At 37.2% G+C, this 27,848-nt stretch overlaps 1 protein-coding gene across 3 annotated transcripts in view; it reads right to left on the reverse strand.

The window, feature by feature from the left end:
• Nucleotides 1–802: 802 nt before the first annotated feature.
• Nucleotides 803–27,848, reverse strand: part of VMP1 (vacuole membrane protein 1) — a 130,025-nt gene continuing 102,979 nt past the window's right edge. For all 3 annotated transcript variants that reach the window (XM_082678437.1, XM_082678435.1, XM_082678436.1), the window contains 4 exons: nucleotides 24,623–24,739; nucleotides 19,764–19,825; nucleotides 3,204–3,306; nucleotides 803–2,094 (listed from right to left, as the gene is read on the reverse strand). In XM_082678437.1, the coding sequence (XP_082534563.1) occupies nucleotides 1,951–2,094; nucleotides 3,204–3,306; nucleotides 19,764–19,825; nucleotides 24,623–24,739 (426 nt within the window). In that variant the 3' untranslated portion in view covers nucleotides 803–1,950. The remainder of the gene's footprint in view (nucleotides 2,095–3,203; nucleotides 3,307–19,763; nucleotides 19,826–24,622; nucleotides 24,740–27,848) is intronic.

Here is a 27,848-nt window from a genome sequence, read left to right on the forward strand (position 1 = left end):
ACTAGTCTTTGTTTTTCTTATACTTTACCCTGAAATAAATTTACCAACAAATCCCAAAGATTTAGTACAAACAGTACAAATCATATTTGCTTTCCTCTTTCCTTTCTTCAGACAAACATCAAATAAAATGCAGGTGAAGGAGATGAAACACAACTGGAAGCTGATTTAGAGACTTATACTAACGCTAAAGAATCTAAAAAATTATACTGGTTAATGTGAATCTGTTTAAAATAAAGCATTTGGGTACTGCTTTTCATGTAAGTAACTGTCATACTGCTAGAAAGTTTCTGGGTGGGGGGAAAAAGACTGTTAAGAAGTAACCTTTCCAAAACCCACAAGGCACGTTGCTTGACCTTTATTTAGCTTTGATCACAGAGACTATCCCAATTTCCATAGAATCCTCATGATACTGCTACGATATCATGGCATAAAAGATTCAAAGTGCCAGTAGACATAAGGACCAGTTTTTTTAATCGTAAACCATGATGCTCGGTAATGTTTGAATGGGAACATTTGATATGGATGGTCAGATGAAAGATACCAAAATGTCAGACAGCCCATCGACTGCTGTTGCCATGAGATTCAACAGTCAACATCAGTCTGATAAGCTACCCGACAAGGTGGTACAGCCATGGAGATGTCACGACGGTAGGCAAAACAAGCAGACATTCAGGCAGGATTTGATAAAACCAGGCATTTCTGGCCTGTTGAGACTTAAACCCAATTCTACACTCAACATAATGTCAGTACCAATTTTCCTAAAGGAAAAAAGTGAAACTGTTTATTTTTTCCCAAGCAAAACAAAATGACCAAGTTCGACCAGAAACATCCCAAAGGAAAAATCACATAAGAACAAAACACTTACTGAAGAAAGGCAAGAAAATGAGGTTACATATAAAAGTAGATTTCTGTCTGTTAAAATCAGAGTACGTGCTGGGCTAAAAATTAAGATATGAGAAAGCTTGTTTTTTTTAAAAAACGAGTCATTTTTCTCTCCATGTCCTGTGATTTGTATACTATCATCCCTCCTGTTTTCACAAGCCAAGGAGTCCCCTTGATATACCAGTCCCTAAGGTGCCATTTCAGCAGTGTGTAGCCAGCTGCCCAATTCCAGCCCAACAAAAAATGCTTCGGTGGTGGCCCTTTCATGCAAATAAATGAAGGCTTAAGAAACTGCGGTTGTAGGTGGATATGGCAAGGTTGTATTTAGTTGGTAGAAGCTAAAAGGAAGTAAAAATATCAAAACGCTCAAGAAAACGGACACAATTTTGGAATGATCAAAGATGTCTTTATAAAGTTTTTTCATGACTTCATTCTAAATATACAGAATAAAAAATGGTGTCAGCTCATTTGTGAGACACCAACAAGATTTTCCTTATACTGTCTCAAAATTGAAAGATCAGCTTCCCAAGAGGGTGTGCAATGCATCATAAAATGGCCTTTTTTCAAAGGTGGGAGAGGAAGGGTTGGGCAGGATGGCATATTAAATTTTACCATGATAGACATGCAAGACTGTTATCCAATCTAGTATAATTTATATACACTTTTGATGACTTAGGAAAACAAAGAAGTCATTTGTGACATGCCTAAAAAGCTTGACATATTGGACATACTTAGGAACCATTTTTTTTTTGGTGTCCAGAATTCTTTAATTGTACCATGTGGGCTTTTGAAAATAACAAGTAGAAGGCCAGTTTTTGTTAAGTTTGCTGCTTAATATCACATTCCACCCTAATAAAATACAATTTGGGTTGAATTGACGGTGGATACCTTACCTTAACAAAGGAAGAGTATTGTCAGTGCAAGATATGGACTAAACTGCTTTCAGGGGAAAAAAAAAAATTAAAATTGATACAGGTTGGAAAAGGGAATTTTCCTTCCTGGTTTGGAGTCCTCCCAATTTAAGGCAGAACCCGTCCATTTAAATTTTTGCAGTTAAAACTTTTCTGCTTATTTAGTTTTCTCCTCTGAGTTCAACCGCTGCTGGATTCGTTTGGCATAACTTTGTGCCATGGAGTTAATGATGGACAGGATGAAGTAACACACCATTACAACAACCAACTTCTCAAACATCCAGGACAACCAGTTTTCTCCCTGCAGGAAGAAAGGCAGAACAATCCACAAGAAATGCTCCATTAGTTCAGTAGTAAAAAGGGGACCACCTACCATGTTTTAACGAAAATAATGAGAACCTGGAGCTTACAACTTATAAAGCCTAAACAATTAAAAATGAAAAGTCTTGTGTCTTCAGCTACTGTGAAATCTACATTCAGGCTTTCTTATACCCAGCTATTAAGATTTCACTTTGTTAGATATAAAGTCAATGTTGAGTCATATAATTTAGAATGGGGTGAGTGTGAAGTCATCTCTTATCTTTCACTACATAATGTCTTTGATTAAATCTTACTATCTGAAGTCACCATGGAGATACTTTCAGAGAGTAGTGTCAAGATAGTTACACGTGTATATATTCTTGTTCCAGGATTAGGAGCAGCTTTTAAAATATAAATGTTATCTATTTCTGGAGTCATGTTTGGTCAACTGAGGGCAGCAAAGGGCCACGTAAAGAGTGTAAGGCCATCAAAAAACAAAAAAACCCAACCAAACAAGAAAAACACTATGCTTCCTTCAAGTTTCCCATTTCAGGTTATTGCTTACTCATCCTCTTCTAGTCATTTCCTTTGCTGCAAAACTGTTTATAGAAAAGGCAGGCTTAATTTAATTAAGTTTTTAAGTTCAGTTATGTTAACAGCTTTGGTTTATATTAAAAAAAATTATTTTCCCATCTGTGAAAAGAAAAATAGAGCAAAAATGAAGGAAGATATTCAGATGAACTCAGTAAGTCCAATACTTTGTTATGCTATAAATTTTAACTTTTTAATTCACTTGGAAAGTATACTTGCTACTTATAAATAAATAATTTAAGATCAAGGTAATAACTCATTCTACATAACAGATCCATTATTTTTCATTAGCCCAAGGCTTGTTTTTGGGAGAAGATGTACAAAATAGAAGTTATCAATACATTTTCTGATCTAGACAAAGGCACATTTGCCAGTAGGGAGTAAACCGAGCCTCAAACTTCTGCTAAGACTGACAAACCTCACTCTATTTGCCTAAAAATGCCAGTGAGTGCTGTGAATGTAACTTCGCCCTGCAACTGTGGGGAGTGGGGGGGAAGAGAAGATAGAGGAAAGTCTCACCTGTGGTGCGCCCGTTTCGCTTTTGTGGTGAAGCTTCTGACGCTGGGCCTCCAGGTATTCCTGGAATGGCTTCTGCAGAGATGGACCTATGCCAGGGACAGCACTGGAAGCAGGGTACAATAACCCAAGGGAAAAGATACATTTGGGAAGAAAAGCAGGAAAAATGTTAAAGAAAAATCCACTTACCGCCTCAACTCAAAAAGCAGGGATTAGATAGAAGGAGGAAAAAACCCAACAACAATCAGCAGAGCTGGCGAAATCCTGTGAACTCTTTTCAATGGATCAGAATTCATCCTTTCACAACCCCATAAAGGAGAAAAAGCTCTCCCTCCAAATGTTTAAGAAGAAAATAGGAGCTGAGAGTCCCTTCTAGTAGAAGAGTTAGTTCTCAGAGTGAGGCCAGCTCTCAGCTGATGCTGCACACTGGTGTGGTACAAAGAATAAAATGAATGACTTCTGAGAAGTCTCACATTTATCACCACCAGTTCCTGTAAGAACTGGTTTGAACCGATTAATAAGGAAATGACTTATGCTTGTGTCATCCCTAGTTGAAAAAGAAACTGCCCGCCCTCTCTCTGACTTGTCCCATCTTCTCAGAGGGGGCGGTGCTTTCTCAATCCAAGTCCTTATTAGGACAATCTGTGCGTCATCCTTATCCAAAAAGAATGCATTAGCAAATTTGGGAGGCACCTCCCACTAGTCAGAAGTCAGTGATTAACAAAGGAACAAAGAAGGAACTGCGAACCTTGAATCACTTCGTGGTTTATGGTAGGTGGTTTGCACAGAAACTACAGTACATTACTAAACAACTTGTTCTGAGATGATTGGGACAGTGATCTCTGATAAGTTTATGTACTCGGAGCTCCCTCTCACCTAGAATATGTGGAGGTAGTGCTGTTAAACCGGTTTGGCAACTGTAGGTACCAGGCTTCTGTTTTAGAAATGCTTGCAGGCATTTTAAAAAAATGGTAACTTGGGGCAACTTAGAAAACCAAACATCTCTATTTTCTATACCCTTTATTTTCTCATCTGATAATAATAGGGCTAAAAGCTAAATGAGCCCAATCTTTTTCCTGGGGCCAGCAAAAGGTATTTTATGTATTTGCAACAGTGCCTTATGTTCTCCTTTTTAAAGTAAGTATTAAATTAACTTCACTGCCCTTTTTCTAGAACAATTCAGTTGCTGCTTTCTGTAACAAAAAGCAGGAGTAGAGGAAGAGAAATTTCTTGCTACTATATTTACAAGAGGTGAACAAATACATAACTCCTGGCTGACACTTTTCTTTGATCCTTTTAATTATCAACCACCACACCCCTAATGGAGTCCTTATTTTATATCCAACACTGTAATTGGTACTATGGGGAAAGAAAAAAACTGCAAGAAATAGTCTATGTCCAAGAACTTAAAATCATTACAGGGATTCAAAACACACACACACACACACACACACACACACACGACCTGATTTGCAAACAAAAGAATTTATAAATCAATAATAAATTTCTCAACTTTTTGGTACAGAAGATATACTCCAAAGAAAGTGAAGGGAAAAAAGAGAGATCAGTGTGGGGTGAAGTTGTTTAAAAAGTCCTTTAATGAATACTGAAGGATATGTAAAAAGGCCTGGATAGACATATGTAGTAGAAGCAATGAGTGCATTGATGATTCCAGAAGACCTGTATGACAGACATCAAAGATGGAGAAGTGGGACATCCCCCGTGGTCCAGTGATTAATACTCTGCACTCCCAATTCAGGGGGCCTGGGTTCAATACCTGGTCGGGGAACTAGATCCCGCATGCTGCAACTAAAAAATGGTCCTGCGTGCCGCAACTAAAGATCCCACATAAATAAGTAAATATTAAAAAAAAAAAAAAAGAAAACGGAGAAGGGAGGGAGACTGTGGGTTAACTCCTCTCATAGACTGTTACATGGCCTTACATTAGTACGATAAACCATAAGAGCTGTCTCTGAGCTCTGTTGCTGTTTATTAGTAATGATTCTTCTACACAGGAGCAACATAGTACAAACCTTCTCTTTAAAACAGACTTCCCTTGGGTAGTTCTTTATATAATGCATAAAGGAATGCAAATAGCTCATCCACTTACACTTGAACTAAACCACATGAATATAAAAAAAAATCCAGTAAAATAAATGCACAAAAAGATTGGCTTTGAAGATTACAGATTTATAAGAACTTTCCTTCAGAAATTCTTTTGGCCACAGGCACAGCTTGCAGGATCTTAGTTCCCCGACTAGGGATTGAACCCAGGTCCATGGCAGTGAAAGTGCCGAGTCCTAACCACTGGACTGCCAGGGAATTCCCAGAAATTGATTCTTTCACCCTTAATAACAATAACTTATGTCATTATTTTAAACTCCCAAGGATGGCTATAGTCAAGCCAGTTTTTTTTTTTTTGAAAGTTAAAAAAAAACTTATTTAGAGAGGCTGAAATGATTGTATGCTTATTTGAACAGCTAGGTTGTACAAGAAATGACTTGAAAATTCCCTTTTTGATGTCCTCCAAGAGTTGGGTTCCATTATGTGTCTTGTTCTTTCTTCAGACCTCTAACTTCAGACTGACGTTAAGCAAAAATATGGCTTACAGTTTTCCTCAAATCATTCTTGGGCTCCAGGGTCAAGCCATTATTTAAAGAGAAAATTAAGAACCAAGACCCAATGGTAGAAAGGTTCTACTTTGCTGTTGTTGTTGAGGGGAATGAGGAAGGGACTGGCAACAATCATTCTAGATTCCTTTCAAAATAACTGGAAACCATAAATGATTTGCCATTGTAAGTCCATTAAGACCTACTTTTTTAGCTGATAGAGAATATATGTCATTACACATTTACATGATGTGTAACTTTCAAAGAATTATCTTGGGCTAATGCAGAGATTAATTTTTCAAGGGGCTATGGTGTTTGTTACATGCTTTAGAGAGTTTTTGGTGGTGGGATGGGAGATTCAGTTTTTCATAAGAGACTAGGAACTGGTGAAAATAGAGAAGTTAAAAGTTTTTACAGCAAGATATTAACCAAAACTATTATGAAAAAATGCCACATGATCTGAAAAAATCTAAAAAGTTAACATATTTGAAAACTAGGTATTAAGTGTTACATAATGAATTATTCGTCAGGTCCTCTTACTTTTTTAAATATATTCATCAAAATTTTAGTTTTATTTTCATTTCTCTATGTCTACAAACCATGGCTTAAGGCCACACATGCCTCAGCTTATACAAAGCACTCTTACACTAAAGTTTTCTTAATTAACACGAAAGTTCTTTAAGTTCTTTAGATAAAAATTGAAATTACAGTTTTCACTCTTAACATACATTTAAGGAAAACAATAGCGCCATCTCATGACTTCATCCCTCAAGTTATTTTCAAGCAGCAGACACAAGTAAGAGTCCATTCTTACATTTAGGATTAATTTAAGGTACACACATGAGGAAGGAATAACTCGCATCACAGTTCAGTGTCTCTTTATAGTTGGCTCAGGAAATAAATGCCATTTTCTGAAAGCCATTGAATTCAGAGTACCTTGTGCACCTGGCTAAGGACCCTCATCTCAACCCATGGTGGGTGGGTGAAGTTCTCCATCTGTCATTAGGTGCTGATTAAGTTCAAAGTATTAGTTACTATTTTCCAGTCAGTGGTTGGATTTAAATATACTTAAACTAGCCGTAAACAGCCATTTTCTCTAGGTGAGAAAACCTTAAAGAAGAAAAGAAAAAACAAAGGAAAACAAAAGCAAGAATAAAATTGATCTCATCTACTTTTCCTTGCTGTAGACCTTCAGCATAGTGGGTAAAAAAATTTTTGTGGATAGTAATATCTTGATATTTATTTTCTTGGCACACACATTTTTCAGATAATATAATTCATGAAGAAACAAATTTCCAACAACTTATTCTAATGGCAATTTTTGAACTTTTGTTACTGATTTTAATAAAGAAAGAAAGAAACAAACAAAACACCTCAGAAAATGCAAACAAAAGAAGGGAGAAAAAGTAAAGAAAAAATTCCACAGAAGTCTAATAAACCCACTCAGAGCTCAAAAGTGGTTTCATGGGAACAATATTTTGCCATGCTTATATACTTAGTATGTGTTAAAACAAAAACAAGACAAACTTCTTTGCAAAATTCTGTCAAGGGCCCTGACCATTATGCAAACAAAATCTATTATTTTTCTATGTTTTTTAATGCATCTGTGACTCTGTTTGTGGAATCACTTATCTGATAAGAAATCTGTATTTTAAACTCTCCCCATATTGACTCATTATAAATAAAGGTCTGCATTGTGTTCCCACAAAAAGCCAGAAAATCTACCAGAGGAAGCATCACAATCGGCAGAGGTTGCATAGAGTGGGTGATGTGAGTACTCCAGTTTTTCACAATGCTTAAATTTTCATTTTATGAGCAGACACCTATTCCAAAAAATTCATCGGTCATTGTTATTCTGTTTTCAAGGGACTCCTTTCAAATTTTGTAGGTCTCAAACAAATTGGTTCACCAGATATAAAAAACACACCATTTGATTTACTTTGATTCTCTTCTCCATTACAGACATAGTCATCAATCTAGGACTTGCTATTAAAAGACCCGAAATTTTCCTGTTCATGATTCTGTTTGGATTTTTCCACCCAGATGAGTGTTTTTTATTATTATGTGCCATCATGAAACTGGGGCACAGTGCTTAATGACACAGAAGTAACATAAACTTTTTAAAAATTGATTTGTCTTGTTTAGCCCTATTTACACAGGACCTATATAAGGTTAAGCAGTTGAAATGCCTATGGGAATTAAACAGGTATTAATAAAGTAAATTTTTAATACAGGCTCTGCTTTGTTAACCACTTTTTTTGAAGATCTTAGCATTAATGTGATTGTGTAAGTCATATCATTGGCGTTCCAGAAAATATACTGTCTGACGTGGATTCCTAGTAAGGCTATAGGGCAGTAAGCCTTTATCTTTCTCAGAAAAAAAAAGTATGTGCAAAAAAAATTTTTTTTAACCTTCGTTTCACTATTTGTGCAGTACTTTGAGGCTGATTTATTTAACATTCCTCTAATGATTAATCAGAACATGGAAATAACACTCTCAGGGTGTGGTTAGTTAAACCGCGGAAAGCTTATGAATGTGAGAAAATGTTTTTAGAAGAAGATTCAGGTCAGGGGTAGTATTAAAAGAAAGGGAAAGGAAAGGTTTAATCAAGTCTACTGCTGCTATAATTCAGAAAGCATAATAGAGATCTTTTGAAGTAGACTACTTTTTGATAGCACCAAAAGCAGCTTTTAAGGGCAGAGGAGCCTAGACCAATGGTCTGCGAACATTTTTGATATTTGTACTTACGCAAATAGTAAAATGTACAAATACAAATTAAAATGGATAAAATATGGATGGAATCTTAAAAATTTTTAAATTGTTACTAAATGTCTTACTAATTATGACAGCTTTCATGCTATCATTAGCAAATATTTCTGATTAATGGGACATAGAAAAAACAATAAATTGCAGCATGCCCACTGTAAGCCCCTTTTGTACCATGGAACTCTTACTCTAACCCTAGCCTATGTTTGTAATCCATGATTTGTGATATTCTGACATGTGGATTGAGGGAGTGCCAATCAGACTGATGGTAAACTATATCCTCCATGTATGTATAGCCATATAAATTATATGTACATATACTACCATAATAATGTTATGTACATTACAAAATACACAAAAAATAACAAAGATGAAAATAAATATAAATAGAAGTTCTATTTTAGTCCCACTCCAATGGTGGAGACCACTGGTTTAGACCAGGAAACTAAACCACAAGGGGTACAGATACTATACCTTGTTCCCAAAAGGTCAAAAATATCTTAAGGCTTAGTTAGCAGAACAACTCAAGGCAAAACTCTTAGGTAACATATTAGAGAAAAGAAAGCTATTTCTACAAAGATCCAGATTAAGTGTCTCTTTTTTGCTCATCCTTCCATCCTTTATAGTGGCTCCTATAAAGAGGGCCTTTAAGAACCTGAATAGCCAAATCTCAAGAGACTGAAATCCTGTGCCCACAGTTAAACTTATATTTATGTTTTAAATGAATATCAGGGTCTTTAGAATTTTCTTGATTGGGTGAGGATCATTGTATGTAAATCAATAAGTCAAATTTGACTCCAGAGAATTCTATCAATTGAGATTTGTCCTGGGAGCTGAGAAGTAAGTACAGCCGTAAACAGACTCTTCTAGACTGAAGCTACAGGCTCTTCTGCTAAAGAGATTAAATTTTACAATTAAGGTACTGGTAGGATATATTTTCAGGGATGAAATAAAAGCCCCTCCCTATCCCACCTCCATTACATGCTGATCTGTCTTCTGAACAAAAGAGGCAATGATAATACGGTAGGTAGAAGTTCAGTGACAAGATGGCCTAGCAAGTCCCTTTCTTGATAACAGTCTTATAAATAATTCTTTGTTTTCAGAAACGTGCACATGTTGGTCAAACACTGTAGAGTTAAACACCACACCACCATAACCAACCCCACCCCCGGCCCTGCCCCCACTGGGCAGGGAGGCCAGGATCTAAACAGGCTTAACGGTTAGTACTTTAATGAGTTGTCATTTCCTGTCTGATAAAGATTCTCACAGTATTTAACCACCAGTTTCCCTGGGGCCCCGACCAATACTAGAACTCTATTCATAGTCACACAGAATGGATCTCAGACTCCTGACCTGATTCAACAATGATAGATTTCCCTGCAAATGAAACAAAAAGTCTTTCCTCCTTAGGTAGACTGCTCAGGAGAAGAGGCAGGCAAGGCAGAGGGGAAGTAATTTATCAAACAATCTTTCTGAAGAAGCCAAAGGCCATCATGCTAAAATCCATTAATATTTATAGCCTTTAAGTCCTCAGAGATTAGAGAAAGAAAAAAGAAAAAAAGATACAAATTGATCCCTAATTAATCCATGCACCCAGGAATATGACAAGTAAATGAACTGGTGTTGGCTGCAAATAAACATATTTAACCCGGTAAAAATGGGATCCAGTAATCCCATGTGACTGAAATGAAAGAGTTAAAATCTAGGGCTTTATCATATATACAAGTTTGAGTTGATAGTCTCTGGTACCATCTAAAATTCGTTGTGATTCAACCTCAGGATTTGGGATTAAAACATCTTGAATTTCATTCACAGCTGTGCCCCTTTCAAATTATTAAAACCTCTTTTGTACTCAAGTTAGTCCATTGTGCGCTGAGTAGAACTGACACCATGACACCATGGTGATGACACCGTCAGTTTCCTAGTGGCTGTGTAGAAGGAAGACCACTGCTTTATCCAGAAACATCAGGTGTACTGTTTCTACTGCCTCACAGCATATTTCTATCACAGGCGTCTTTCAAAAAAAAGTAACCCTCAATTGCACTTGCTTTCCTTTTTAAAAAAAATTTATTTGTTTATTTTTGGCTGCATTGGGTCTTCGTTGCTGCATGCGGGCTTTCTCTAGTTGCAGCGAGCAGGGGTTACTCTTCGTTGCAGTGTGCGGGCTTCTCATTGCAGTGGCTTCTCTTGCTGCCGAGCATGGGCTCTAGGCGCACAGGCTTTAGTAGTTGTGGCACGCAGGCTCAGTAGTTGTGGCTCACAGGCTCTAGAGCGCAGGCTCAGTAGTTGTGACACAAGGACTTAGTTGCTCCGCAGCACGTGGGATCTTCCCAGACCAGGGCTTGAACCCGTGTCCCCTGCATTGGCAGGCGGATTCTTAACCACTGTGCCACCAGGGAAGCCCTGCACTTGCTTTTGAACATTTGGAATTGTTTTCTATAAGAATCAGGATGAAGGTAAGACCTCCTCACAATTAGCACATACTCTTTGAAATATGCTATCATTAAAGGGCAGCTTTTGAAAACAAAACCTCATTTCAGAATTTTGAGTTGAGCAATAGAAGCCAAACAGGCATTTATGTTAACGAAGGAGGGCAGAGCTAAAGAAGTGGTCTCATATAAGAACCAAGTAAAAGTGATTGGCTGCTAAAACAAAACCCTGTTAAAAATCAACTGCTGCTGGTTGGATGACCCACTGAGTTCTAAGAAAGAAAGAAATCAGCAACAGGGACCCGCAGACCCAAAGGTCAAGAATAAAGAATAGTTTGCGGAATTTCAAATTTAAGGTGAAATAGCACGGAAGCTCACTGGCCTTTATATCATTCAAAGTGGCTTGACTGTGAGTGAAAAAAGTGACAGCATTGAAAACGAATTTAAATTTATCAAGAAAAATCTAGTTACTCCAACCATTAGGCAGAAACTCGCTAAATGCAGTAGATAACCTTAAAAACAAAAGCCAGGATCTCTGCCCTCAATGAACTTAATCTAGAAGGGTGATGAGAGGGAGAGGAAAAAAAAAATGCATTTAAACCTACAGTACAAAACCCAGTAGGTTTCTCAAAGTAACACCGGCAGTAACTAGTTTCAGCTGTGCCAGGTCAATACAAGTGTGAACAAGGATAGTAGACAGAAAGAACTCATGCTGACTCCCTAACACATTCACGAGGCAGCCATTTGAAACTAGCACTCTCGTCCACATCTCCAACTTCAAGATTACCTCAGTAGCTGTGGCACGCGGGCTCTAGAGCGCAGGCTCAGTAGTTGTGGGCACGGCGTTAGTTGCTCCAAGGCATGTGGGATCTTCCCGGACCAGGGCTTGAACCCGTGTCCCCTGCATTGGCAGGCGGCTTCTTAACCACTGTGCCACCAGGGAAGTCCCTTCATTCCAGTTTTGAAGGAAGAAGTGGTTAAGGAGAATAAATCAAACCACTCAGGCTTTTGATCCTATCTCCTTACAGCTCTTACCATTTACATGAATTTAAATATGTTTCAGTTTCCCCATGAAGACAGTGATAGCAAGTACCTTATAGATTTTATTATGCATATTCACAAAAACAAATGTAAAGCATCTGGCACACTGAGTGCTTACTAAATGTTATATCCAACCCACGTCCTTCCTTTTCTTCATTTGTATTTTCCATCTCTAGCTTTTAACCAGAGTATTTCCCTCAGCCTAAAATACACAGAGGTCTCTCCTAATAATGAATAAATGAATTCAATTAGTCAACAAATATTTATAGAACACTTAAAATGCGTCAGGTATGACCTTGGCCTGACTTTTTCTTTACCCACTATGTAGGTTAATATAATTGGGTTTTAGTTTTCATCATTCTACAGAAATGCTCTAATTATGGTTAATAGTAACTTCCTAATACAATGTCCATTTCTCACCTTACAGTCTAACTCCAGTGTTCTTGCTTTAACCTTTAACTATCTACCTCCCAATATCTATAAGAAAAATACAAAGGAGTTAAGAGTCAAAAGAGAAGATAAACTACAGGAAGAGGACACGAAAAAGAAGGAATTTTCTATCTGAAGTACAGAAGATTATATTAAAATCAGCATGTACAACTGATTCTCAGCAGCTGGGGTCTTAAAACCTCTGTATCCTCCTCCGATTAATACAGTTATTTGTGTTCCACACTTCCATAACTTTTTCTGACAATGACCAAAAAAAGTCAAAGAGAATCAAATACATAAACCAGGTTTGTGTATTTTAAAATGAAAGGGTAGGGACTTCCCTGGTGGTGCAGTGGTTAAGAATCCATCTGCCAATGCAGGGGACACGGGTTCGAGCCCTGGTCCGGGAAGATCCCACATGCTGCGGAGAAACTGAGCCCATGCGCCACAACTACTGAGCCTGTGCTCTGGGCCCCGTGAGCCACAACTACAGAGACCACGTACCACAACCACTGAAGCCCGCGCGCCTAAAGCCTGTGCTCTGCAACAAGAGAAGCCACTGCAGTTAGAAGCCTGCGCACTGCAACAAAGAGTAGCCCCCTCTCGCCGCAAATTAGAGAAAACCCGTGTGCAGCAATGAAGACCCAACACAGCCAAAGTAAATAAATAAATAAATAAAAATAATAAAATGAAAGGGTAGATTTTCTTTCTGTAGAAGAAAAAGTCCAGACCAATATGGCTCATTCTGACCACTTACAGAGTGAGGAACAAGAAACAACATTAAGATTCAAGCACTTTATTACTCACTGGTTAAAATGATCTCTCTTGCCACAGGCAAGTCTGACTCTTGAGGTCAAATGTCAAGTTAACTTAGAAATAGGAGACAGCAAAGAAGAGCATGGAACATTCTGTATCTGGTAAAAAAGTCCCTGCTCCAGCCAACCCCATCCCCCGAGTTCAATGACTGAGTTATGGAAATTTTCTTGTGTGGTAAAACTGGGGACTTTGTCTTCCAATAAGACTCTGGCAACCTGACAATGAGCCAATGTTCTGCATATGGTTTGTTACGAGTCATATGCTTAATGTTATTTTCTGGGAATTCTCATCCTCTATTTGGTGAGAATATCAGAACATGTCATTTTAATCATGATTTTAAAGTTAGACTTGGTCATGCTCTTTAAGAAATATGTCCAGGTCTCTCTCATTGGAGAAAATCTAAAATTAAATAAAAATAAGTTTAAAGTCAAAGAAAGAAAGAGAAAGAAAGAAAGAAGAAAGAAAGGAAGGAAGGAAGGAAGAAAGAAAAGAAAGAAAGAAAGACTGCAACAAATGTAAGGTCTTAGAAGCTCTAAAGTTCCCTGGTTCTTTGGTTCTGTCCTCTGACTTACTTCAGCTTAGGATATCAGAGAGTGAAAAACTCCATTACATGCCTAATCTTTTTTCAGAACCTTTTCTCTGTCCTCTTGCCAAACATACTATAAACCAAAAGGCTTTTTCAAGGCTATTATCTGTTCTAACCTTTCAGAATATGTAACTGATTCATTACATCTATTCAGATTTTCATATATAACTAGACAGCCCTTTGATTTAGGAATAGGTAATAGGGATACCTTTCCCTAAGCCCAGGGATACTAATGATTACTTTCCAGAACTGTCCAAGAAATAAATCTACAAATAATTATTTCTGGTCAAGGGAGGGGAATTATTTACTCTTAAAATTACAATACATTTTGGAGGTAGGTCTTATATTCTCTCTGGGACGTTAGGACTGTCATACCATGATAAACTATACTAAAAATACCACAGTCCAAAGGCACACTTATGTAGCTGGGCCATTCCATAGTTACACTGAGACTAGAAGCCATTTGGGGAAAGGGATATTTCTTTCAGTCATCAGTATAGCATTCAAATCTGTATAAAACTGATCCTAAACCTCACCACCAGAGATGCAATGGTCAACACTAAATAATTCTTTCCCTGACACCTGGGGAGGTGAGTAGCCTGACATGGCAGGCCACAGGCACACCTGCCTAGACAAAATTTGACCCTAGACAAAACTAAGTTAACTTATCACAATGAAGGGTTATCTTGCTTATGTCCAGTCTCTCTTTCATTCATCTTTTCCCTCTTCTATGTTGTCCCTTTTATCATATTCTAGGTTCCACTATGTGCTCATCTATCTTGCACTAAGAAATGCTCACAGAAGCATTGTCCAAAACAGCAAAAAAAGGGACTTCCCTGGTGGCACAGTGGTTAAGAATACGCCTGCTAATGCAGGGGACACGGGTTCGAGCCCTGGTCTGGGAAGATCCCACATGCCGCGGAGCAACTAAGCCCGTATGCCACAACTACTGAGCCTGCGCTCTAGAGCTGGTGAGCCACAACTACTGACCCCATGTGCCACAACTACTGAGCCTGCACTCTAGAGCCCGTGCTCTGCAACAAGAGAAGCCACCGCAATGAGAAGCTCACGCACCACAACGAAGACCCAATGCAGCCAAAGATAAATAAATAAAATAAAAAGTTAAAAAAAAAAGAAGTAAATAGTAATAACAATTGCATGTAAAGTGCTACTATGTTTAATAAATAGTAACCTCAAGAATTATTTGTATAATCTTTGATGAAAAACTTTGTCCTGATAAAAGGTATTTTACTGATCAGAGAGTAAAGAAATGGGAACTTCCTTTAAGGAGAAGTAGGCCTTCCCTCAATCTTCTCTGAGAGCATACAAAGTAGTCACCTAGCATGCTACCTTTCCATTCACAGTCAGTAGAAACTTTGGAAAATGAGATGAGAACACAGGCAACATAAAAATTGAGAGGAAAGGCATTTTAAAAATCCACATGGCTTAGAATTTTAAATCACTTGATATGAGTACATTTCAACTACACTCTAAGATATTTTGAGACAGGACATTTTACATTTTGACTGGAAGTTGGAAAGATTACCAGTGGCCTCCTGAACTGGGGAAGAAATGCTACTCAAAGAAAATATATTATTTGAGAGAACAGCAGCTAAAAGTGGATACAGACAGGAAATAAATAACTGGCCTGTGGCAGAGTTTATATTCAAACATAGATTGGTTTTGTCTAAAGCCTGTGTGTTCTTTTCATATTTCACTCCATAGCTGTCCTTACTCTTGGGATTCATTTTTTCATTCTTCCTTGCCTTAGTATCTCATAATTTTATTTTAAATTTGAACTGTTGCTGACTTTTTCTTGGTCTTTTCTTTTGATATTTACTCTACCATGGCAATTCACCACCCTCTTAATTGTGGGCACATAGTTTTAAACATCCTTCAAAAGGATTCCAGGACTTCCCTGGTGGCGCAGTGGTTAAGAATCCGCCTGCCAATGCAGGGGACACGGGTTTGATCCCGGAAGATCCCATATGCCGCGGAGCAACTAAGCTCGTGTGCCACAACTACTGAGCCTGTGCTCTAGGGCCTGCATACCACAACTACTGAGCCCATGTGCTGCAACTGCTGAAGCCTGCATGCATAGAGCCCCTGCTCCACAACAAGAGAAGCCACCGCAATGAGAAGCCCGCGCACCGCAACTAAGAGTAGCCCCCACTTGCTACAACTAGAGAAAGCCCACGTGCAGCAACAAGACCCAACACAGCCCCCCGCAAAAAAAGGCTGTATTCCAAACTTTCTAGTTTAGTTTGATGATTTGCCATATATATATATATATATATATATATATATATATATATATATACACACACCATTTATATCAGTAGTTTTTACAGTGTGAAAAGGGAGAACAATCAAAGGAGAATGTTTCTATAGCAAATTACATGTAGTATTTTCAGTTCAACTCAACAATGAGTCTAGGGAATCAATCTGACTGTTCTCCTTCCCTTTTCTGAAATAAATTGCTAAGCTATTTATTATGATATAAAAGAACAAATTTAGGTCTTCTAAAGATTCATTCTCCTGGTTTAACTTAATTTTCAGTCTAGGTTTGGTGATACTATTTATCTTAATTTATTATCATATGAACACTTATATAGCATTTCCTACTTCAAAATGTAGGAAAACAAACCATGTCAAGCTCAGTTAGAGAATCTGATTAAAAGATAATTTTATTACAGACTAAGATGAAAAAGATACCCATTAGCATGTGGTAATAAAGAATTATTATTACAGCTAAGTCTAATTATTTATACTGCTTAATAGTTTATCTAGAAAAGAAGTTGATGGGTAATCCCTGTAGACAGTACTGGGGAAAAGATGAAGATATCAGGACGTTGCAACATTTGTCTGTTGCAAACAGTTTTTAAAATAAGACACACGCAAAACAAAACAAAACCACCACCCATTCCACTAGGCCTTGAATATCTTAGAATAACTTTATGCAAAACCATCTTTAAGAAGAATCACTGGAATTTCTTTTTTTTTTTTTTGAGGGGCTGTGCTAGAGGAGATAGTTAAGGGGAGGGGCTACTGATTTTTTAATTAATTAATTAATTAATTAATTAAATTTTGGCTGCATTGGGTCTTCGTTGCCACGTACGGGCCCTCTCTAGTTGCGGCGAGTGGGGGCCACTCTTTGTTACGGTGCGCGGGCCCCTCATTGCAGTGGCCTCTCCTGTTGCAGAGTATGGGCTCTAGGCATGTGGGCTTCAGTAGCTGTGGCACGTGGGCTTAGCTGCTCCATGGCATGTGGGATCTTCCTGGACCAGGGCTCGAACCCGTGTCCCCTGCATTGACAGGAAGACTCTCAACCACTGCGCCACCAGGGAAGCCCAGGACTACTGATTTTGAAAAACATAAGGAATAAGAAATTCTAACTTTAATACATTGGCCTAAGCTTAAAGATACGTTCATTGCTATTTACTGTAGATAATTAATATAATTTCTTAGAAACTCCAAAGGCTGGGGAAACAGAAGAATCTGGGCTCTACAAATAATTTGCTGATTCTTACTGACCAGATCTTTATTTGGACGCCACCTGTTCATTTATTCACCAGATATTTATCAAGCACCTGCTATGCGTCAATCAAGATGCCAGATGCTATGGACACAACAGCGAACAAAAATAGGCATGGCCTCTGCCATTAAGAAGTTTACAGGTTAGTTGTAAGAGGACAGTAATCATACACCCTCAAACATGAATGTAAAAATACAACTGTCAGTGCATGTAGTACATACTGCTGAGAAAAGAGGTCCCTAGGAAAGAGGGTAATTGTGACCTAGTCAGGGAAGGTGTTTTTGTGAATATAGTAGCTGAAATCCAAAGGACATTATCTAGGCCAGTGATTCTCAATGGGATTGGTGGTGACAGTGGTGGTTTACTTGCCATGGAACATTTGGCAATGTTTGGGGACATTTTTGATTGTCACAACTGGGAGACACTATTGGCATCTAGTGAGTAGAGGAAAAGGACGCAGCTAAATATCTTACAATGCACAGGACAGTCCCCCACAACAAAGACATCTTATCTGGCCTAAAATGTCAATAGTGCCAAGGTTGAGAAACCCTGAACAGGACAAAGGGAAAAGCCTGAGCAAAGACCAATGGTGAGAGACTCAAGCAGAGAAAACTATAGGGGATAGCTCATTCAAGGCTATAGAGACCCAGTAAGGAGTTTTAGCTTTATCTTAAGAATGAAGGGGAAAACAAGTGAAGGGTTTCAAGAAGTGGAGGAACTGCGGAGTGAGGACAGTGGTGGTGGCAGGCTCAGGTATGATTTTTAAAAGGTTACTAACTGCAGTATGATGAACTGATTGGAAGGAAATGAAACTGGATGTGGGTGTTTGAGATAGGTAGCTAACTAATATAACTTCTTAGAAGCTCCAAAAGCTGGGGAAACAAAAGGTGGTAGTGGCGAGGATGTAGAAGTAGCTAGAAAACTTCCTTCTACAAATGTTCAGTATGGAAAAAGGAGAAAGAAAGAATGTAGGATGCTGCGTGCAAAGCCATTCCTACAATGTGTGGGTCTGTGTGGTTTGTGTGGTAGTCCTACATGTCCCTCAGAATTCTCTCAAGGTGGCACAATAATCTGTAGGAACGGATGAAATGTCTTCTTATTTTAAAAAAAGGGACAAGAATATTCCCTCTTTCTTTTCGAATGTGATATATGATGACCTATAAACCACTTTGTAAGAATTCAGGCAACAAAAAACTGGAGTAATTAAAATTTAATTTACAAGCCATAATCCATATTTCTAATCAGAAGCTTAGGAAGTAATAAAATCATTAGCTGGCTCCACTGAGTATATTCTCAAGAATATGTTTTTCCTCAATTATTACATTAATACCTAAGTAGAAAATATTAAAAACTATTTTATCATAGAATATATCATATATAGAAAAGAGTAAGTATAATATATAGTGCATGGTTCAAAGAATAATAAAACTAATACTCATGAGCTCACTACCAAGTGGCAGTTGTTTAATAGTGAATATTTTCATAAACATCTTGTTTTATAAATGGCTTTTAAAATAGAGATTTGTGTTAAAACTACATAAAGGGCATTCCAACTTAACACTTTTCCACCATAGGGCAGTTAACACTATTAAATGAAAAGAAAACCTCTCACCTGTAAACACTGAATAAAAAATCATATATTGAAAAAAAAAGGGTTCATTTAATATCCGGTAGGATTCACATTCCAGTTGACATTAATTTGATTAACTAAACAGGTCTTTCTTTACTGTTTTATCAAAGTAAACTCCAAAAAATTTGTGACACTGTCATTTAAAACATATGTTAAAACTGGTCTGACTTCTTTAAACACAAAAATAAATGCTTTGGATAGTTTAGCCTTTTAAAATGGCCTAATTTTTCTCTAGTGAAGTAATAGATTCAGAACACATATTTTGGTAATATCATGCCTTATTTAATGAAATATTAATATTTTATGTAAGATTTATATATAAATGAAATACAACTGTGTATCTGGCATCCAATTTTGGCTAAAAGTCATAGCATTGTACCAAAGCACCATTAAACTCTAACTATATACACATGTCTTTTACATAAAGAGAATTTCATACTTCTTTGGAGGGGCAAGTCTAAAACTGCAAAGCTTCTTTTAAATCAAGAATTATATGACTTGATACATGTTTGGTTTAATATTAAACAAGGATAATCTGAGCTTCATCCTTCCCTGCTGTAGGGAACGAGGTTCACCTTCAATTTAAATAATAACAGGGCAAAAGATTTTTCCTTCTCAAAAAATAAAGAGCTATCACAAAAATTCTATACCAACGAAGTCTTTTTTATATATTTCTTCCCATTCAAACCATGATAATATTAGTCCTTAAAGAATTACTCACCCAATGAAAGCCACCATCTGCTCCACTATGTGTTTGCTGAATGTTATGATAACGAAGATTTTCTGTAAAGAAAATGCCAGTTAAAATAAATATTTCTCATCAAAAAAAAAAACACAATATAAATTCACAATTCTGATAATAGTCTAAAAAGGTGACCATGCTGCTGCTAATTGCAATTTAAAAAAATTTTAAGAAACAAAACAAAACACCATTTGACAAATGCTATCTACTTTGTATTTTAAAGATGTTTTTCCTTAAGTACAGTTCTAGTCTTGCCAGGATACGTGACCATGTCTGAGGGAGAAATGTGAGTCATGAAACCCAAGGCTGGGTGGATGTTCCACATGTTCTATGTGTTTTATTTTATTTTATTTATTTATTTTTGGCTGTGTTGGGTCTTCATTGCTGTGCGTGGGCTTTCTCTAGTTGCAGAGAGCGGGGGCTACTCTTCGTTGCGGTGCGTGGGCTTCTCATTGTGGTGGCTTCTCTTGTTGCAGAGCACAGACTCCTGGCATGCGGGCTTCAGCAGTTGTGGCATGTGGGCTCAGTAATTGTGGCTCACGGGCTTAGCTACTCCGCGGCATATGGGATCTTCCTGGACCAGGGCTTGAACCCGTGTCCCCTGCATTGGCAGGCGGATTCTTAACCACTGCGCCACCAGGGAAGCCCGTTCTATGTGTTTTAGAATGGTGTATACAACTAAAGTCATGGGTTCCCATATAGCCTCCACCACTGAAATTAAAGCTTATCAGCCTGATGATAGGTGTCTGGGCTAAATCTAATCAAGAGGATCTTTGAAAAGACTATGTCCTTCCTGGACAGTTCTTATAAAAGTATCATGAAAGTTCCATTCTCAGATCCTGAATGAACCTGGAATTTCAGGTTTCGGGTACAAGCAAAGGCATCAACAAGTTTTGGGGGATCGTTATCAGACCTGGGTCATTGCCAATTTGGTATTATTGAGGTATTCTTTATTAATTAAAGATGTTGATACGTAACTTACAAGTAAAGATGCCTTTAGGCTAACAGGTAGCAAATATTTTCAACTCAACAAATGTTACAAAAAGTATTTACTACGGATAATATAAGCATTATTAAGGGCTTTCAGGGAACACAAAGATGGGAAGAATACTTCTTCAATACCCTGAAGAAATTAAAAAATTTTTCTATACATAGTAGAAAGATGGTTAAGTACAAAAGATATAAACTGTAAATGTCATTAGCGGTGAAAACAATGTGTTACAGGAGTTGAGAGAAAGAAAAGGTCATATAAGTACAATTAATTAGAGATTCAAGAAGGTGATATTAAGGTTTAGCTTTAAAGGACTGAGAATAATTCTCTGAATAAATATGACTAATTCTAGATTCTCTCTCCCAGTTCCTGATAACAAACTCTCCAGTGCTTTGTTACTGTTGTTAAATAGTAACTATAGCCTATGTAACCAAATGGGAGAGAAGAGAAATAAAATAAATAACAATAGTCTTCTTTTTAGCCATCCATTATGAATCTCAGGAAAGTGGCTAATTCAGACTAAAGCTCATTATTTCAGGTAGAAGACTAATAAGGCAATGATATTTTCTTAATGTCCTACAGTTAACAAAGACATTGGCAGCTGCACAGCTGGATATGTGTGAGGAAATAAGACTAAAAAAATAAGTTCACAGTCCTTTTTGGTGTTTGTTTATGTATCTATTAATGTGAAAAAGGTATTTACTTATCTCATGAAAAAAGTAAGCACATATAGATATCAAACAATTACAAGATGGATGATGATTTATCAACAATCCTACACAAATGGTGTATGAAGATTATGAAACTAATAAGACAATTACAAGAGATCATTTAGGGAGAAAAGCATTAATATATGGGGACTCTTCTAGTATCCATACTAAAAGCCAGTTAATTGGAGCTATAAATCTTTTTTTTTTTTTTTTTTTGCGGGACGCGGACCTCTCACTGTTGTGGCCTCTCCCGTTACGGAGCCCAGGCTCTGGACGCGCAGGCTCAGCGGCCATGGCTCACGGGTCCAGCCACTCCGCGGCATGTGGGATCTTCCCAGACCGGGGCACGAACCCATGTCCCCTGCATCGGCAGGCGTACTCTCAACCACTGCGCCACCAGGAAAGCCCAGGAGCTATAAATCTTTTACTAAGAAACAGAGGTAATGGTTTGCCTCTCAGTGATTTCACCACCATGTGTTCCCTACCATCATTTCCTAACATTCAAAATAAGCCAATGCCCAGATAATTGCACAATTAGACTTTCTTGAAACAAAACAAGACTTTCTTCTTATATATAACAGCTTGAAAATTCACTGTGCTGGGCAAGACATTTAAGAACATATGTCTCAGAATCATTCAAGCTTGAGGTCTGGGTGGGGATTCTACCAAATAAACAAAAGGCACAGATCCCCAAAGAGCCCAGTCAGCCATGTCAACCATGTGCACAGAGGAAATAAGGGTAGAGTAGGAATAATTAAAAAAATATATATATGGGTGTAGGGAACTAATGGTGCCAGAATGAACAAAGAAGAAACTATATATCTATAAAAGAAGGGTCCTCCAATGGAAAGAAGTATCTTAGACTGATTCATATATTAAATATTTACCGAGCGCCAAGGACATGTCAGATGCTATTCTAGGCACTAGAATACCTTAGGGAGCCAAGAAACAAAAACCTCTGCCCTCATGGAGCTTATATTTCTGTACACGTATGTGTGGCGGTAGGGGGAAAGTTGAAAGGCAATAAATAATACACATGATAAGTAAATTATATGGTACATGAAATATTATATGAGTATGCTGACTCCTTATTTTCTTCATCATTTAGGAGAAAGGAAATATTTCTAAGGGAACTTCTACAGGCTGAGGAATTGAACTTGTCCAGTAGAAAGAGAAATCCTTAATTAACATTATTAGGTGGGCTGATTTCAAACTTTTAGGGGAGGTTTAACAGATAGCACGATTTTGGTTTGAATTCTAGTCCCTCCCATCTATGAAATGGGGATAATAACCACCTCACAGGATTGTTCTGAGATAACCATGCAAACTGCCTGGCACAGGTCCTGATAAACAGCAGGTATTAAACAATTCCGTTTTCGTGATCATATAAATACAGTTAAGAAGGCATTGCAAAAGAGTGGAAAGAACACTGAACTTGAAGCTGACTCTGGTTCAAATTCCAGCTGTTACTTATTCTTTTAGGCAACTATTACCTATTTCCCTCTCTAAGTTTGATAATTACAAAATGGGAGTAGTAATTTCTCTATCCCAGGATTATGAGAATTAAATCGGGTGGCATACACTTTAAAGTGTAAAGTACTCTATTAAAACATTAAGCATTATTATGATAACTTGAAAAAATCTACTGAGAATATTAAAAAAATATACTATTTTTGAATATGCTATAATGAAAAGTCTGATAAGTTACATACCCTATAACTATAGGGTACTTTTAGCATAATATATTTTATTGTATTTTATAGAAAGTTAGTACATAAAGCAGGATACATTAAATTTATGGATTCCTAGAAAAGTTGCTGTTATAAAGGGAATTAAAATAATCTGTTATTGTTCCTTAGGTATTAATACTTTCAAAGGACTTCAAAAAGCTAAATGATTTTATCATTTGAAAAACCCTATTATAGTATTTTAAATCTTTCCCAAAGTAACTAGCATTCCAGTATTTAAAAACCCATCGTCATTGAACAATACACTTAACGTAAGTAGGAGCAATTATATTCCTTGAAGGAGGAAAAATAAAGCCTTGAAATTCTGAGTGATTAGCATGGCCAGAGAGTAGATGACAAGCTCAATAAACTCATCCTAAATGCCAAAGTCTAATATGAGAAACTGGGCAGGTAGAAGCAGCTGAAGTTTTCCTTTTTCATTCTTCTCTTCTAAGAACTGGAGGTAAAGAGGTGGTAAGCAAAAACTTGGGGGATAGATGTGCTTTTAATTATTAAGGAATCAGACCAGGGCATAGACATTACTCACTGTTCTTGCCCTTCCTTTGGTGAATGCTTCCTTCTTGCAAACCTCATTAATGAAGACATTCTTTCCACGTTAATTTTATTTTATTCTAGTAAGATTTGCCTTTTATACCACACCTATCGATTCATATCACAGTCCTAGAAGCATATATCCATTTCCTCTCATTTAAGTTATTGGCCTCTTTTCTCTCCCCTATTTACACACACACACACACACACAGCCCTATCCTAAAGATTTTGTTAAGAGTGTCTTTGAAGATCAACAGATTCTCACATCTCTAACCAAAACCCACATCTCTTTGCCTCCTCAGGGCCCCTTTCTTCCCCATTGTCCACATTAACATCTGGCTGGTATTTTGTAAAGGATATTTGTGCCTTGAGAGGAAGTGTTATATATAGAACGTGAGAAAGAAAAGTAGAATTAATGAAAGGGACTACTTCCTCAGCCTATGGTCAGTAAGGATAAAACATCTTTGGACTACATATGTTAATATGGTGTGCATTTTCCTATACAGGAACACTATTTTCGTTTGGTAAAATTCTTGGATAAACAAGTTTCACAAGGCAAAAGTGAAATAAAGAAAGAAAGAGAGAAAGGAAGGGAGGGAGGAAAAAAGAAGGAAAGAAATAAAACAAGGAAAAAAAATAATAAAGGGGAACAACTTTCCAATAGGAGTAGGGAAAACCTGCCCGAAATCCACTAACTTCCAAACGATGTTCCGTGGCTGAATACCTAAGCATGCTACCAACCAAGAAGCAGAACCAAAATCTTAACAATTTGCCTTGGAGAGAGCAAGGAGAATATGTTTTCAGTGTCTTTTAAGGGGTTCATCATCATTAAACAGGGAGTCAAAAGGGTATAATTACCTGGATATGCATTTTAATTATTGCTTTTCCAATCAGGGTTGCACCAAAGAAAGTCCAAAAAGGTACAAGAAAGTGTCCACATGTTATTCCAGCCAGATCAAACAGAGGATTTGGAATCTATTTAAAAAAAGAAAAAATTAAAATGGAACGTCCATAAATAATCCAAAAAACAGTTTAATTTTACCACCTATAGGTGTGTGGAATTATGTGTTAAGCCTTGTCTACCACTGGAAAGAGAGGTATGGGTTCCCTGATCAGTACTAGACTGTCTGGATAGTTTGACAAGTATTCTAATGTCTCTATAAGTTGTGTCACATATTCATCCCAGGCAGTTGCTTAATTTGTTCAAAGCAAACACAGCTGTCCTTTTGTTTGCACTACTTATGACTAATGCCCCATAAATATACTTTTTTTCATCACATTAAAACTAGATAAAGCCAATGGATCAACAGGAATTTAATTCCATTCAGTAGATACTTGACCATTTGGTAGCTGTTTTATAAGGTGAGGTATAAATGAAGAAAAAGATTATCTAGAAAGTACTCACATCTACAGAAAACATTCTTGTAAATTCACAAATACATTTATAGGTGGCCATGCTTTCATTTCTCAACATAAAGTAAAATACAAATAATGAATTTTTTCTATCTATGACAGCCCAAGGCCATGGGGTCATGTGATTCATTCTACAAAGAAAATCAAGGGTGGAAATACAAGAGCACAGATTCAGATGTTGTGAATACTCAGTCCCAGACAAAGAAGTGATTCACAACAAATACCTTTTCTGAACATTCCCACGTTTCAAGAATGCTAATAGATAATTTCATGTAAAAATGCAAAGAAACCACAAGCTCTTTTTGAGCACTTCATCCATTTTTCTCCCACAGAGGTACTCTTGTCCTGTGTCTGTTGGTGGAACCATTTATAAGCTAATTAATTTATATAATTTTGTGTTTGGACTTTCAAATAAAAGCCCAGTTGTTTAAAAGGTATTTGTCACAAATGTTCTTTCAAAAACAATAACATAACTAAATCAGAATTCAAGTATTCTTCTGTTAATAAAACTCAGATTCAATAGCTTAATTTTATTTTTCTTATCCAAATTCAAATGCTTTATGCAATTGCATCTGTCTTATAACCATTTAATAACAATGTCACTTCCACATCCTTACAACTGTCATTTCTTATATTTTCTCATATGACTCTCACAACTCCATGAATTAAAATTTTAATTGTTTTCCTTTATTATCAGGCTCCACAGCATATTGAAATGGAAATTAAAGTACACAAGATATGTAATCAGAGTAGATAAAAATTAGAAGTTTTATGTTGGATACTCTCAGAAGAGCATAATCAACGAATTTGTTGTTACATATGCATGTTACTTTTTTCAATTGTTAACTAAATACACAGAAAGGAAGATTAGAATTAAAAGAACTACTAAGTAGCTTTGAGATTTTCCCTCAATTACGAGTTTTACCTTAGTTTAAATGTTAACAACAAAATAACTAACTAATAAATAAACTTCTGGGCTTCTCTGGTGGCACAGTGGTTAAGAATCCGCCTGCCAATGCAGGGGACACGGGTTTGAGCCCTGGCCCGGGAAGATCCCACGTGCTGCGGAGCAACTAAACACGTGTGCCACAACTACTGAGCCTGAGCTCTAGAGCCAGCGAGCCACAACTACTGAGCCCGTGTGCCTCAACTACTGAAGCTCGCATGCCTAGAGCCCGTGCTCCGCAACAAGAGAAACCGCGGCAACGAGAAGCCCACGCACCACAATGAAGAGTAGCCCCCACTTGCCTCAATTAGGGAAAGCCCGTGCACAGCAACAGAGACCCAATGCAGCCAAATATAAATAAAATAAATAAATAAATTTATCAAAAACGAACTTCTTCCTACCTTACCCTCTACTTACCTTCTTACCTTAAATCAAGTACACATACTTTTAATACTTTAATATAAGTATTAACAATTTCCTAGTAAAAAGTTCTTAGAGGGTCAAATCGATCTATTAATTTATGTTGGCTATTGACTATTCCTAGTCAAATATAAAGAAGATTGGCTAAAAAAAAAAAAAAAAAAAAAAAAAAAAAAAAAAAAAAAGAAGATTGGCTAGTATAGAAAGTGGAATTTTAGCAGGGAAGACACAGGCATAGATGAGTGCCAAAGAATAAATATTTTTTGCTTTAATAAATCAAAGGTTCTTGTATTTTCCCCAGGAATAATGAAAGCTAACTTTTATTGAGTTGTTAGGTACTTTTCTAAGGTTTCTACATCATCAACTCACTTAATTCCCAAAACAATGCTATATGATATTACATCCATTTTATAGGAAAAGTGAGACAGACAGATTAAGCAATTTGTCCAGTATTAATGGCAGCAGAGCATGATTTCAGGATTTCAACACAGGCAACATGGCTCTCCCACTGTTCTCTTAGCTTCTAAACTAAGGACATTATCGTTCTTTAGTCCTCTCAGCTTAATCCTATTCTGCTGGGCTTCCACAGCACCTTTCACTTATTATTGTATTTAAACTGTCTCCCTCACTAGACTTCAGAATCCTTGAGGAAAGGGAATACAGCTTTCACTTCTTCATTCAAGCAGTCAGGGGTTGATACAAAGCTGATGAATAACAATAAAAAATGGTGGAGCTCTGTCTTAGTTCACCTTCCAGGCACTGTGTTAGTTCATATATATTATCTTAAATCCTCACATCAACCTTTGTAATGAGTGTCTTACTAACTCATTAAAAAAAAAAAATTATTTATTTATTTAGGCTGCACTGGGTCTTAGTTGTGGCACGTGGGATCTTCATTGTGGCATGCAGGATCTTTAGTTGCGGCATACATGCAGGATCTAGTTCCCCGACCAGGGATCGAACCCGGGCCCCCTGCATTGGGAGTGCGGAGTCTTACACAGTGGACCACCAGGGAAGTCCCTATTGCCCCATTTTAAACATTAGAAAACTAGGGCTCAAGGAGAGTAAATTGACACTGAGACTACATAGCTAAGAGGCAAACCTGGTTTAGGAACCCAAGTAAGCCTGACTCCAAAACCAATTCTCATCCCACTACGTCACACTACAACATACCTACACATTGCTCAAATAGTTGAGATCAATATTGTGATAAAGAGCTTCTACACTGAAAAGAAAAGTTAGATTACAAAAATTTCTAGTATAGCCAGGGTCAAAAGATAGTAATTGAGGCACATGTATAGTTTA

Source organism: Grampus griseus, assembly GCF_964374135.1.
Source record: "Grampus griseus genome assembly, chromosome: 20".
Classification (NCBI taxonomy): Eukaryota; Metazoa; Chordata; class Mammalia; order Artiodactyla; family Delphinidae; genus Grampus; species Grampus griseus.